The sequence below is a fragment of the Terrapene carolina genome, unplaced genomic scaffold (genome assembly GCF_002925995.2).
Source record: "Terrapene carolina triunguis isolate 2854851 unplaced genomic scaffold, T_m_triunguis-2.0 Scaffold433, whole genome shotgun sequence".
NCBI lineage: Eukaryota > Metazoa > Chordata > Testudines > Emydidae > Terrapene > Terrapene triunguis.
The window spans coordinates 512,079-523,478 of NW_020664784.1; the positions used below are offsets into that span (position 1 = coordinate 512,079).

Below are 11,400 nucleotides of genomic sequence, written 5' to 3' on the forward strand. Positions count from 1 at the left end.
GCCCCAGAGGTGGCTGCATCTCCTTAAGACCAGGAGACATAATCCCCATTTATTATTGAACAGAATTGTTATGGGGGGGGCTGTTTTTTGCGGGGCGGGGCGGGTAACCCCATTGGGATGCTGCCAAGAGCCGGTGCACGGACAGTAACTGAGCCGTCCTCGTATTTACTAACAACCCCAAATTTATTTAATCAGTAAAATAAAATACATGGATCTCTGACCCCGTTCCCTGCCCCCACCCCCGAGCCAGCCAGTCCCCGCCCTGGGGCCGGGTGGGAGCCGGTGCCCCCTAGAGGGGACAGGCCCCATTCTCCCCTCCTTCCCCCCAGTGTCCCGGCCCCTCAGAGGGTCTGGTAGCCGCCCCGGGCCCTGCGCCGGCCCACCAAGTAGGCGATGACGATGATCAGGATCAGGACCAGCAGAACCACCCCGATGATGATGGGCACTAGCGCGCTGTGCCGCTCCTCTGGGCACAGCTCGGCTGCAAGAGAGGAGGGGCAGGGGGTGAGACCGGGGGGGGCTATGCTGGGAGGTGGGGGGCAGGGGGAGATAAGAGGGCTATGGGGCAGGGCAGGGCTCAGATAGGGGGAAATGGGGGGGCAGGGGGAGAGAGGTTTATGGGGCAGCAGAGGGGATGTGGGTTGGGAGAGGGAGCTGAGCGTGGGGCTGTGAAGGGGCAGGAATGGGGGGCCAGGAGGGAGACTGTGGGGGGCAGATCTGGGGCCGAGGGGGGCCGGTACCTTCCCCGAAGCCGCCCCCGGGCAGGGCGAAGGCCTGGATCCGCTCGTGCAGGGCGTCAAGATGGAAGGCCGGGCCCAGCGCCAGGCTGCGGTTCTGGCACTGGTACGAGTGCCCCAGCCGGGCTTCGAACTCTCGCAGGCTGGCGTTCTGCACCGTGAACTGCCTCTCTGGGGCGGCAAGGGGGGCAGAGATCAGAGCCAGCCCCCCAAATCACCCACCTCACCGACCACGAGCCACGAACCTTCCCTGAAAGGCACCCCGAGCCCCCCAAAGTCACCCCAAACCCCCAGTCACCACAAACCCTCCGATCCCCCAAAGTCACCCCAACTCCTCAAAGTCACCCTGACTCCTCAAAGTCAACCGAAATCCCCAGTCACCCCAACCCCCTAGACCTCCCAAAGTCACCCGAACTCCTCAAAGTCACCCCGACTCCTCAAAATCACCCCCGACCCCCCAAAGTCACCTCGAAGCCGTCCGACTCCCCAAATGCACCCCAACCCCCTGATCCCCCAAAGTCACCCCACTCCTCAAAGTCACTCCGACCTCTCCATCACCCTAAACCCTCAAAGTCACCCTGACCCCCATCACCCCAACCCCTCAAAGTCACCCCGAACGCCCAATAACCCTGACTCCCCTGAACTCCCAAAGTCACCTCCAACCCCCCAAAAGTCACCCTAACCCCTCAAAGTCACCCCAAATACCCAGTCACCCTGACGCCCAGTCACCTTGACTCCCCCAAATCCCCAAAGTTACCCCCGACCCCCTGAACTCCCAAAATCACCCCCGAGCCCCCAAAAGTCACCCCAACCCCTCAAAGGCACCTCTGAAGTCAACCCTGAACTCCCAATGTCACCCCGAGACCCTGAACTTGCTCCATTGCCCTAAACTTTTCCCCCAACTCCTCCCAACCTTCCCCCCCACAGCCTCGACCCCCGGTTCTCACGTGTGGCCCCAGGGAACTGGATGCTCAGGTTGGCTCGGACCTCGTGCAGGTAGACGGAGTTCTGGGTTTTATTCTGGGGAGACACAAGGGACAGGAGACGTTTGGACCCTCAACGTTGGCCCAGCACGGTGATGCAGCCACCTCTGGGGTGCAGCACAGCAGCTGTTTATACAACCCCCGCCCCGCTCCCTGCCCCACAGCCCCCCCGGTCGGTACCTTTACGAAGGTGAAGTGCAGGAAGCCCTGAGCGAAGGTGAGCTCCATGGTGGCTGACTCGTCGGAGCATTTTCCCGACACCTTGGTGTGGTTCGGCTGGACGGCAAAAGCTCCCCAGAGCTGGAAGAGAGAAAGAAGTTGGGTGACCTGGTATCACCTTCATCCCCGAACCCCAAGAGTCCTGGGGAGAGAACCCAGGAGTCCTGGCTCCCAGGCCCCCCTGCTCTAACCACCAGCCCCCACTCCCCTCCCAGAGCCGGGGAGAAAAGCCAGGAGACCTGGCTCCCAGCCCCCCCTGCTCTAACCACTAGCCTCCCTTTTCCCATACCTGCGCTTTGGAGCCGTTCTCATATCGGACCCAGAGCTGGAGGCCCGACTGCACCCGGAGGCAGACGTCCGATCCATTCCGCACCGAGTAGTTCCCGACCCCCACATCCGGGGGCCCCGGTGGGCCTGCCGTGGTGAGGTGGGGGGTCGTGTGCACGGTGGTGTGGTTGGTCGGGTGGGATGTGGTGTGATTGGCCGGGTGGGATGTGGTGTGGTTGGCTGGGTGGGACGTGGTGTGATTGGTCGGGTGGGACGTGGTGTGATTGGCCGGGTGGGCCGTGGTGTGGTTGGTCAGGTGGGCCGTGGTGGGGGGCGTCGTGTGGTGGGTCGTGGTGTGATTGGCCGGGTGGGTCGTGGTGGGGGGCTTCGTGCGGTGGGTCGTGGTGGTGGTGGCGGTTGTTTTGGTGAAAGATGGCACGAGGGTGGCCGATTTCTTATGGCGGGGGCAGCCGTCGCTGTCACACGGGGCCTCGATCCCGGAGCCGGGCGTGGTGAGTTCCTGGGCCCCCTCGCCAGGCAGGGCGGAGATGCAAACTAGAGGGGTGAGGAAGATGGTGGGGAGGTACAATTAGACCTCCAAAGTAGATACAGGGCACGAATACACCTCCCATGGCTAGTTGTGTTACTGTGGCCATCATTAGGGTCCAGAGTAAACACACACGTTGCTAACCCGGCTGCTAATTTCTCTCCTCCCACAGCCTCTGCCCTCTGTCTGCCCCCTTGCCCACCACGCCCATGTTGGGCGCAATCTTTTAACTCGCCTTCTTTAGGGAACCAAGTCATTTTGCCACCATTAGGGTCCAGAATTAACACCCCCGAAAAATCCAGGTTCGATCCTCCATATTCCAAAGGATGCGGGCCCCACAATTACATTGTGCCCTCAAATCCTGCCCCCTAAGTGATCCTCTCTCAGCTGACACCAGCTGCTACATGAAATGTACCATCAGAGTTAACACCCCATTTAAGAATATAGGTCCTGTGGGGTAGAAAGGTGGGGGCAAAGCCCCTACCCCAGCTCCCCGCAAAATCCTTCCTGCCTTGTTGTCCAGCCACCCACTCTGATGGTATGTTTCATGTAGCAGCAGTGTTGGTGGCTCGTTTCCAATTGTGCCCTCGGTAGGTTTCAGAGTTAACGCCGCTTAACATTCTCTTCGGGACCAAAAAAATGGACTTTGAGGACAATTCCGCAGATTGCGATGGTCTGAAAATGTTGAAATAACCTTGTTGGCTGCCGGGATATTCACGAGACACGGTGGGTGGGGTTACATCTGTTAGCGGATGATGGATTTATGTGTGTTTTGAAATCCACGTTTTGAAATCAAGTAGGTTTTCTTGCTTATTTTTCACCCAACATTTCAGGGAAAAGGAACATTGTCCTTGTTTTTTTTGGGGGGGGGGGGGGACTGATGGGGAAAGAGAAAAAATCCCATTTTTTTCCACCCCAAATTCAGGCTTTCGTGGCCAAGTCGGAGCACTATAAATCTTAAAATATTTCCGCTGTCAGAATTGCGTAACGTTAACCTTTGGTTCGATACAAAAATAAATACAAATCTCCTCTCTGCTGGGACATTTTTGGAGGCTTTGTGCCCCCCACCCGAATCGTCCAAATTTCATGTCTTTTCTGTGCCAAATGTGGGAGGGGCAATATTTGGTTCCCCACCAAGATCTCAAGCAAACCCCAAATGCCCGGCCGGTTTTCTGCTGACTGCTGAAAACAATAACATGGAAATTCAATTTTCGGGGGGCTGGGGGCGGGGGAAGGGAGCTTAGCTCCCCCACCCCCCTCCGTTTAGCCGCCTCCACCAACTCGTTCAGCTTGGGTGAGTGACGACCAGGCAGGAAATGCCCCTTTTCCCACCCAAATCTTTGCGGAAAACCAACATTGTTTAAAAATGACCCCGGAGCAAAACAGACTTTATCGCACAGGTGAACAAAGTAAAATGGAAGTTGGCGGCGGCTGGGAGCCAGGACTCCTGGGTTCTCTCCCCGGCTCTGGGAGGGGAGTGGGGGCTGGTGGGTTAGAGCAGGGGGGGCTGGGAGCCAGGACTCCTGGGTTCTCTCCCCGGCTCTGGGAGGGGAGTGGGGTGCGGTGGGTTAGAGAGATACCACCTGTAGAAAAGAGCAGCACCTACCTGCCAGGCAGAGCAGCAGGGACAGGGTCCCCAGGGTCCCCATGCTGGAGAGGCTGCTGGATTGTCCGTCCGTCCCCGGGTCCGTCCCTCGCTCCGTGCCTCCCTCTTGTCCTGTCCTGCGCTTCACTGATAAACTGGAGGAAACGAAACCAGTTCCCTTTCCAAGGTCGCGCACCCGCCTCCCAGCTCCAACAACACGCACAGATAACGAGTCCTCGAGGCTGAGATGCGCCCACTTCTGGGGCGGGGCGGCAGGTTACCCGGGGACCCCTCGCCCGGCGCTGAGATGCGGCCACCTCTGGGGCGGGGCGGCTGGTTTTACAGGTGCTGAGATGACATAGGCCCTGGGGCTGGGCTGGGCTGGGGGTGGCGGGACGCCGCGTAAGATGGGCTCGTGCCTGTGACGGACTCCGGCTGCCTCGGACCGCAGGCCAGGAGGGAGAGGGGGCTGATGATTCAGGGCTTTCAGTTCCCCATGAGGATCCGTGGACGACGCTGAGTCAGCCCCCAAGAAAGGCCTGTGACCTTCACGTGGTTGGCCTGCAGCTGGAGGGGCTGGTGGGTTAGAGCTGGGGGGGCTGGGAGCCAGGACTCCTGGGTTCTCTCCCCGGCGCTGGGAGGGCAGTGGGGGCTGGTGGGTTAGAGCAGGGGGGACTGGGAGCCAGGACTCCTGGGTTCTCTCCCCAGCTCTGGGAGGGGAGTGGGGGCTGGTGGGTTGGAGCAGGGTGGGTGGGAGCCAGGACTCCTGGGTTCTCTCCCCGGCTCGGGGAGTGGGGGCTGGGGGTAACAGCTGTGTAGCCTGGGGCTGGGAGAGACATGCTGGCCTTTGTTTTCTTTCAGGGGAGCCCAGGTGGTTTTAGATGCAAAGTGCGGGATAGGAGATGAACCCACCCCAGAACTGGCTGCAACCCCCCCACGCACAACTCACCTCTGACCTGCACCAGGGCCCCAGCCCGTTTTGCTCCTGTCTCCCACTGGGGGTGCTGTGGAGGGAAGCAACTTATGCCTTATCACCACCAGGGGGCAGCCTCACGGCCCCGCTCGTGCTCCCCTTCGGCCCTTGGGAATGCTCTGCCACTGCATCTCCTTGCCGGCCAATTGCCAGCTTATTAAAGCCTAACCCGAGAGACCTGCGGAACTCCCTGCTGCCACGGGGAAGAGAGATTCATTAGGACGCTCAGTGAACAGGGAGAGGGCTAAGGAGGGCCAGGGGCTAATAGTCACACAGAGGAGCCGGGCCTGGACCCAGCTGTCCTGCTACAACCTCTGTTGTAGCAACAGGGGGATTCAAGGCAAATAAAAGGGCAGGACTGGGAGCCCAGACTCCTGGGTTCTATCGGCCCTCTCCCCGAGTGGATTTGGGCTCGGACACCTGGGTTCGATGCTGTCAAGCTGGGGGACAGAGGCCAGGCCCTGTGAACTTCTGGGTCTCCTACCCGTGACGCAGGAGGTACAGCTGGCCGAAGTATCGCGACAGCCTAGTAGAACAGGAAACCCGGTTGTTCACCCGCGGAACTCCCCGCCACAAGATTTCAGCAGTGGGAGAACTCCTGGAGAAGCTCTATCAAACGGGGAAGTAAAGAATGGGCCCTGCTGTATGTGGGAGCCTGTCCTTCCTCCTGTGTTGTTTGGGGGGACAGCAGCCATGTTCCCCAAGTCACATTAGGAGCCTATCACCCTTTTTTTGTTTTTTTTTTTAAGCCTCAGGGGCTGCTATGAGTCAAAGGAGTGTGAACTCCTAGCCCCATTGGGCAGCAGGGGACACTGGCAGGAGCAGCTTTACCATCCTTCCCCCAACTCATGAGTCCAGCTGCCAGGGAAATAGCTGGGATCCCACCGCTGCCACCAGCCCCTCCGCTATAATTTCCCCCCCTTGCTCTTCTAGTCAGTAGATTGCAAGGCCCTCCTGCAAAAGGTGGTATTAGCTCAATGTATCAGTGGGGAAACTGAGGCAAGGAGGGAGGACTGCTACATGCCAGGTGTCACTCAGCAAGGCCAGGGAAGGAGAAAAAAAAAAAAAAGCAGGCAGCCCCGTGCAGTGTGAACTCCCCCATATTGGCTCGTAAGGGCACTGCTGTGGTAAGGGATTCTCCTCATCCCGCCCCATGCACCTGGATTAGCCATGCAAAACTCTGGGATCCCACCCCTCCCACCAATGCCTTCGGGAGAGGATTAGCCATGCAAAGGACTGCAGGAACAGAGAGGACACCCCTCCTCCAGCCAACTGGGATTCGGGGGAGGGGGCTGGCCAAACTGCCTTGAGCCCCCCCAGGGGGGAGGGGCCACCCCCCTTTACAAACACAACCCAAAGCAGCTGCCATTTTGAAAGAAGATTTTTATTTGGTACGTTCGTTTCCTTTCAATAAATACTATACAAAAAAAAGTAAAAAGGTCGCACACAATTTTGGATGGGGGGAAAAATTGAGTGCAGGGGGAAGGGGGGAGAAATTTCTAGCTTAATGTTTTGGGGGCAACTGATTTGGGGGGCTCCCTCCCCCAACAGCTACCAACCCTGAGGTAGGTCCGACTCGCAAGCAGTTCGATTTAGCACCAGGATCAGGGTGGCGTAGCTTTGGGGAAGGGGGGGCTCGTTAAGAGAGATGGCCAGATCTTCGGGGACTGGGACAGCAGGACTCCTGGGTTCTATGCGGGAGCGGGGAAGAGAACCTGGCAAATCCCAGGGAAGATGTAGGGGGCGCATTAGCGGATACAGGGGACAGGAGGGGGAGCCAGGATGCCTGGGTCCCACCTGCCCCCAATTAAAGGAGGGAATGCCTGGGTTCTCCCCGCCGTCTCTCTAGCCCATCACAGCCAGGACGCCTGGGTTCTGTGCTTGCTGTCGAGAACCCAGGAGTCTGGCCACACCCTGTTCTAGGAACATGAAGGAAACGGGGAGGTGGAGGGGACCCACAGGCCAGGATGCCCCCACTCCAGTTAAGGAGGATCCGGAGCCTGGGACCCCCAGGTTTGGCCTCCGGGCATGAGAGCGAGAAGTGGACAGACAAGAGAAATGCCACAAAACACTAAATTGGATTTTTTTCACCTCCAAAAAGTGACATTTATTCAAAAGAACAAAAAACAAACAAAAAAAAAAAAAAAAAAGGGAAAATAATTAAAAAAAAAGTGTCCGGAGCCAGCGCGTTGACAGTGGCTCGCGGGGGCAGCGCCCGGGGCGCCCACCAGGGGGCGCTCAGATGAGGTCGGCCACGTTCAAGGGCATCTCCTCGATGGAGGTGTTGTAGAAGGTCTCGATGTCGCGCAGGGTGCGTTTGTCCTCTTCGGTCACCATGTTGATGGCCACCCCTTTCCGGCCAAAGCGCCCCCCTCGGCCGATCCTGGGGGGAGGGGAGAAGGGGTGAGCGCAGGACGTCTGGGTTCTCTCCCTGGCTTGCTTGGGGCCTCATGGCTAGGAGGAGTGGGACTCGTGGGTTCTCCCCGGCTCTGGGAGCGGAAGGGGGCTGGTGGGTTAGAGCAGGGGGGGGGGGGGGCGGGGCGCCTGGGGGCTCCGCGGGGGGGGGGGGGGGGGGGGGTGTACCTGTGGATGTAGTTCTCCCGGTTGGTGGGCAGGTCGTAGTTGATGACGAGCGACACCTGCTGGACATCAATGCCACGGGCCTGGGGTGTGGGGGGAAAGAACCACCAACATTCAGGCCCCGGCCCCCCCACACGTGGGGCAGCGCCCGTGCCCTGGCTGTGGGCTGCCGTTCCGCGGCCGAGGCCCGGGGGTGGGGGCGCCCGCCGCACGGAGCAGCCCCCCTTGGTGTGCCAAGGAGCTACATTCCGCATACAGCATGGGGGGGCTGGGCGGAGAGGGAATCTCCTTGGGGGGGCCCCTCCCGGGACACCTGGGTTCACCAACACCTAAGATGGCTGCCATCACATGACAGAAGCCATTTTAAGAGGGCCGGATCTTTCCGGCTCCCCCCCAGTGCCCCTGCACAGGGCAGGCCCAACCCCAGCCCCCAAATTCCCCTCACACTGGCCCGCAGGGAGCTTCCCCCAAATTAACTCACCCCATAACTGACCCCCCCCAGGGTTTGCCCCCTCCCTGCTACACCCCCCGCTCCACTTCCCCACAGCCCCCCCCAAGTCTCCTCACCAGCAGGTCAGTGGTGATGAGGACGCGGCTGGAGCCGGAGCGAAATTCACGCATGATCACGTCACGCTCCTTTTGGTCCATGTCTCCGTGCTAGGCAGTGGAGATAATGAGGGTCATTAGCGGGGGGGGTCTCACACTGCACCCCCCCACCCCAGATCTCTGGGGCAACCCCCTCCTGGAGAATCCTGCCCCTTCCGGCAGCCACTGAAGGGGGAAGGGACGGAACCCAGGAGTCCTGGCTCCCAACTCCCACCACTGCGCTCAATCTGGCACACACACAACTGTGGGACCCCCAAAACAGCTGTGCCCCCCATTTCAGGGACCGTGACCCACAGGCACTAGGGCGGCCATGGTTCAGGGGGGCCAACTGCTCTTGCATGGAGTACACTATGGAGGGGCCATGGTGGGACCCCACCATAAATCCACAGCCATGCAGCTGGGGTGGGACTCAGGTGTCCTGGCTCCAAGTCCCCCCCTGCTCTAACCCACCAGCCCCCACTCCCCTCCCAGAGTGGGGCAGAGAACCCAGGCATCCTGGCTCCTCCCTGCCCCCCGTACCATGGCAGAGACGGTGAAGTCCCGGGCATGCATCTTTTCCGTGAGCCAGTCCACCTTCCGGCGGGTGTTGATGAAGATCACGGCTTGGGTGATGGTCAGGGTCTCGTAGAGATCACAGAGCGTGTCCAGCTTCCACTCCTGGGGGGGCGGGGGAGAACAGGATCAGTGGGGGGGAGGGCTAGGGCTGACAGCCCCCACCCCACCCATGTGGGGGACCCCTGGAAAGTCAGCTCCCCACTCCACTGGGGCCTCCAGACTCCACCCCAGTGCTCAGAGCTCCCCTGCTCCCAAGACAGCACTAACCCAGACCTACAGTGTGCCTCCCATTTCAGGGACCAGGACCCAGAGACATTGGGGCGGCCATGGTTCGGGGGGCTGATCGCTCTTGCATGGGGTACACTATGGAGATGCCATGGAGGGACCCCTCCATAAATCCAGGACCATGCGGCTGGGGTGGGAAGAGAACCCAAGAGTCCTGGCTCTCAACCCCCACCTCTCTTTCGACATTGATGTAGAACTGCCGGATGCCCTCCAGGGTCAACTCCTCCTTCTTCACCAGGATGCGGATCGGGTCCCGCATGAATTTCTTCGTCACCTCCAGCACGTCCATGGGCATCGTGGCCGACAGGAGCACCACCTGGGGCGGGCGAGGGGGCAGTGAGGCGCTGCTGCCAGCCTGCCCACCCAGAGATCCCTCTGCTCTCACAGGTGTAGCATCTCCCCCTGGGTCCTAGACCCCTCCACTGGCGGCTCCAGCTCCCCACCGACTAGCTCCTGCCCCCTGGGTTCTAGACCCCTCCACTGATGGTTCTAGTTACCCACCGACTAGCTCCTGCCCCCTGGGTTCTAGACTCCTCCACTGGCGGCTTCAGCTTCCCACCAATTAGCTCCTGCCCCCTGGGTTCTAGACCCCTCCACTGGTGGTTCTAGTTACCCACCGACTAGCTCCTGCCTCCTGGGTTCTAGACCCCTCCACTGGCGGCTCCAGCTCCCCACCGACTAGCCCCTGGATTCTAAATCCCTGCCCTACCCCTTCCCACAATTGACTTGCCCTTTGGGTTCTAGACCCCCCCAATACTGCCAATTCTAACTCTTTATGGACCAGCCCTGGCTCTAGGTTCAGAGCTCCTCTTCCGCCACTCGGCTCATTCCACTGCTCCTTGGGTTTAGACCCGTCATGACAACTCCATCTCCTTATGGTCTAGTCCTGCTCCTCGGTTCTAGATCCCTGCAGCTGGGTTCAACTCCCCACGGATAGTTTAGCTTCTAGTCCTACCACTTAATCTGGTCTTGCCACTTCCAGACACACCCTGCCCCTAATAACCTAGACTTCCATACTTAACCCCCCCCTCCAACCAGTTCTAGGCTCCCCCTCAATTATGGGTGTCTCCTCCAGCGAGCCCAAAGCCTGGATGACACCCCCGCCCCCAGTTCTGGATCCAGCTCCTCCCAGACGCTGGTTCTTGGTCCGCCCAGATTCCAAGCCCACCTGGGTGTTCCCGCTCAGCTTCTGGAATATGTCGTAAATCTGATCCTTGAAGCCCCGGCTCAACATCTCGTCGGCCTCGTCCAGCACGAACATCTTAATGAATTTGGGAGCTGCGGGGAGAGGCGGCCGTTAGCCCGAGCGAGGGAGTAGTCGGCCACAAGGGATCAAGCCAGAAGCTGTTCTCAGTCGGGAGAGCTCTGATCACACCCAGAAGCCCCTGTGCCAGGCCCGGATGGCAGAACGCCTAGCAGGGGGCACCAGGCGGCACTGGGATCAGCTGACACGCATGGGGAATCATCAGCGAACAGACACAGGGCAGGTCCACCCGCCCAGGGGGCACCCAGAGAGGGGACTGCCACATCCCCCCCAAAACTTACACAGGTATCTCCTGTTCAACATGTCGAAGACACGGCCCGGAGTCCCCACAATGATATGGGGTGCTTCCATCTGCAGCTTCTGCACCTCGGCCCGGACGTTGGTGCCCCCTATACAGGCGTGGCACGAGGCCCCCATGTAGTCCCCGAGGGCCATCACAACCTTCTGGATCTGCAGTGAGGAAGATCCCCTTATAACCAGCCACCCCTGCCCCAGAGGTGGCTGCATCTCAGCGCCGGGCGAGGGGGTCCCTGGGTAACCAGCCGCCCTGCCCCAGAGGTGGCCGAATCTCTGCGCTTGGCACCGAGCCCTGATAGCCGTGTGCCCCCAGCATGAACCAGCGACAGCCACCACCCGGGATCCTGCGCTGGGATGAATGGGGGCTCGTTTCTCTCCCCCTGCTAGATTGAAGAGCTGCGCCACCAATCAGACGCCTCTTTGCCCAGGTAGCAAGGGAGGAAGTGGGGCTGATCCCTACCAAGCAATCACGTTCTTACACCACGGGGGGGGGGGGGGGGGG

The 11,400-nt window shown here is 60.0% G+C and overlaps 2 protein-coding genes and 2 non-coding genes across 4 annotated transcripts; all 4 read right to left on the bottom strand.

Annotated features, from left to right (window-relative positions):
- Positions 1-268: 268 nt before the first annotated feature.
- On the bottom strand, positions 269-4,606 carry CD68 (CD68 molecule). The gene is made up of 6 exons (XM_026658395.2): positions 4,360-4,606; positions 2,229-2,761; positions 1,901-2,020; positions 1,685-1,757; positions 741-908; positions 269-481 (listed from the first exon to the last, which is right to left on the bottom strand). The coding sequence occupies exons 1-6, from the start codon at positions 4,400-4,402 to the stop codon at positions 342-344; spliced, it is 1,077 nt and encodes a 358-aa protein (XP_026514180.1). The 5' UTR covers positions 4,403-4,606; the 3' UTR covers positions 269-341.
- Positions 4,607-6,676: 2,070 nt separating this feature from the next.
- On the bottom strand, positions 6,677-11,318 carry EIF4A1 (eukaryotic translation initiation factor 4A1). Its single transcript, XM_024201946.3, has 7 exons — positions 10,883-11,318; positions 10,506-10,615; positions 9,510-9,653; positions 9,017-9,154; positions 8,459-8,548; positions 7,895-7,974; positions 6,677-7,694 (listed from the first exon to the last, which is right to left on the bottom strand). The coding sequence occupies exons 1-7, from the start codon at positions 11,106-11,108 to the stop codon at positions 7,550-7,552; spliced, it is 933 nt and encodes a 310-aa protein (XP_024057714.1). The 5' UTR covers positions 11,109-11,318; the 3' UTR covers positions 6,677-7,549.
- On the bottom strand, positions 8,758-8,892 carry LOC112108000. The gene has a single exon (XR_002908214.2). It is a non-coding gene; the product is annotated as a small nucleolar RNA SNORA42/SNORA80 family (small nucleolar RNA).
- LOC112108001 lies at positions 10,684-10,811 on the bottom strand. The gene has a single exon (XR_002908215.1). It is a non-coding gene; the product is annotated as a small nucleolar RNA SNORD10 (small nucleolar RNA).
- Positions 11,319-11,400: the final 82 nt, after the last annotated feature.

Excerpts from the sequence above, each read along its gene's own strand:
- CD68 (XM_026658395.2), bottom strand. The coding sequence starts at position 4,402 with ATGGGGACCCTGGGGACCCTGTCCCTGCTGCTCTGCCTGGCAG. Across the intron at positions 1,758-1,900 it reads TGCACTTCACCTTCGTAAAG|AATAAAACCCAGAACTCCGT; the intron begins GTACCGACCGGG and ends GTGTCTCCCCAG. Across the intron at positions 482-740 it reads CGGGGGCGGCTTCGGGGAAG|CCGAGCTGTGCCCAGAGGAG; the intron begins GTACCGGCCCCC and ends CCTCTCTTGCAG.
- EIF4A1 (XM_024201946.3), bottom strand. The coding sequence starts at position 11,108 with ATGCAGCCACCTCTGGGGCAGGGGTGGCTGGTTATAAGGGGATCTTCC. Across the intron at positions 9,155-9,509 it reads ACATCAATGTCGAAAGAGAG|GAGTGGAAGCTGGACACGCT; the intron begins GTGGGGGTTGAG and ends CCGCCCCCCCAG. Across the intron at positions 8,549-9,016 it reads ACTTCACCGTCTCTGCCATG|CACGGAGACATGGACCAAAA; the intron begins GTACGGGGGGCA and ends TCCACTGCCTAG.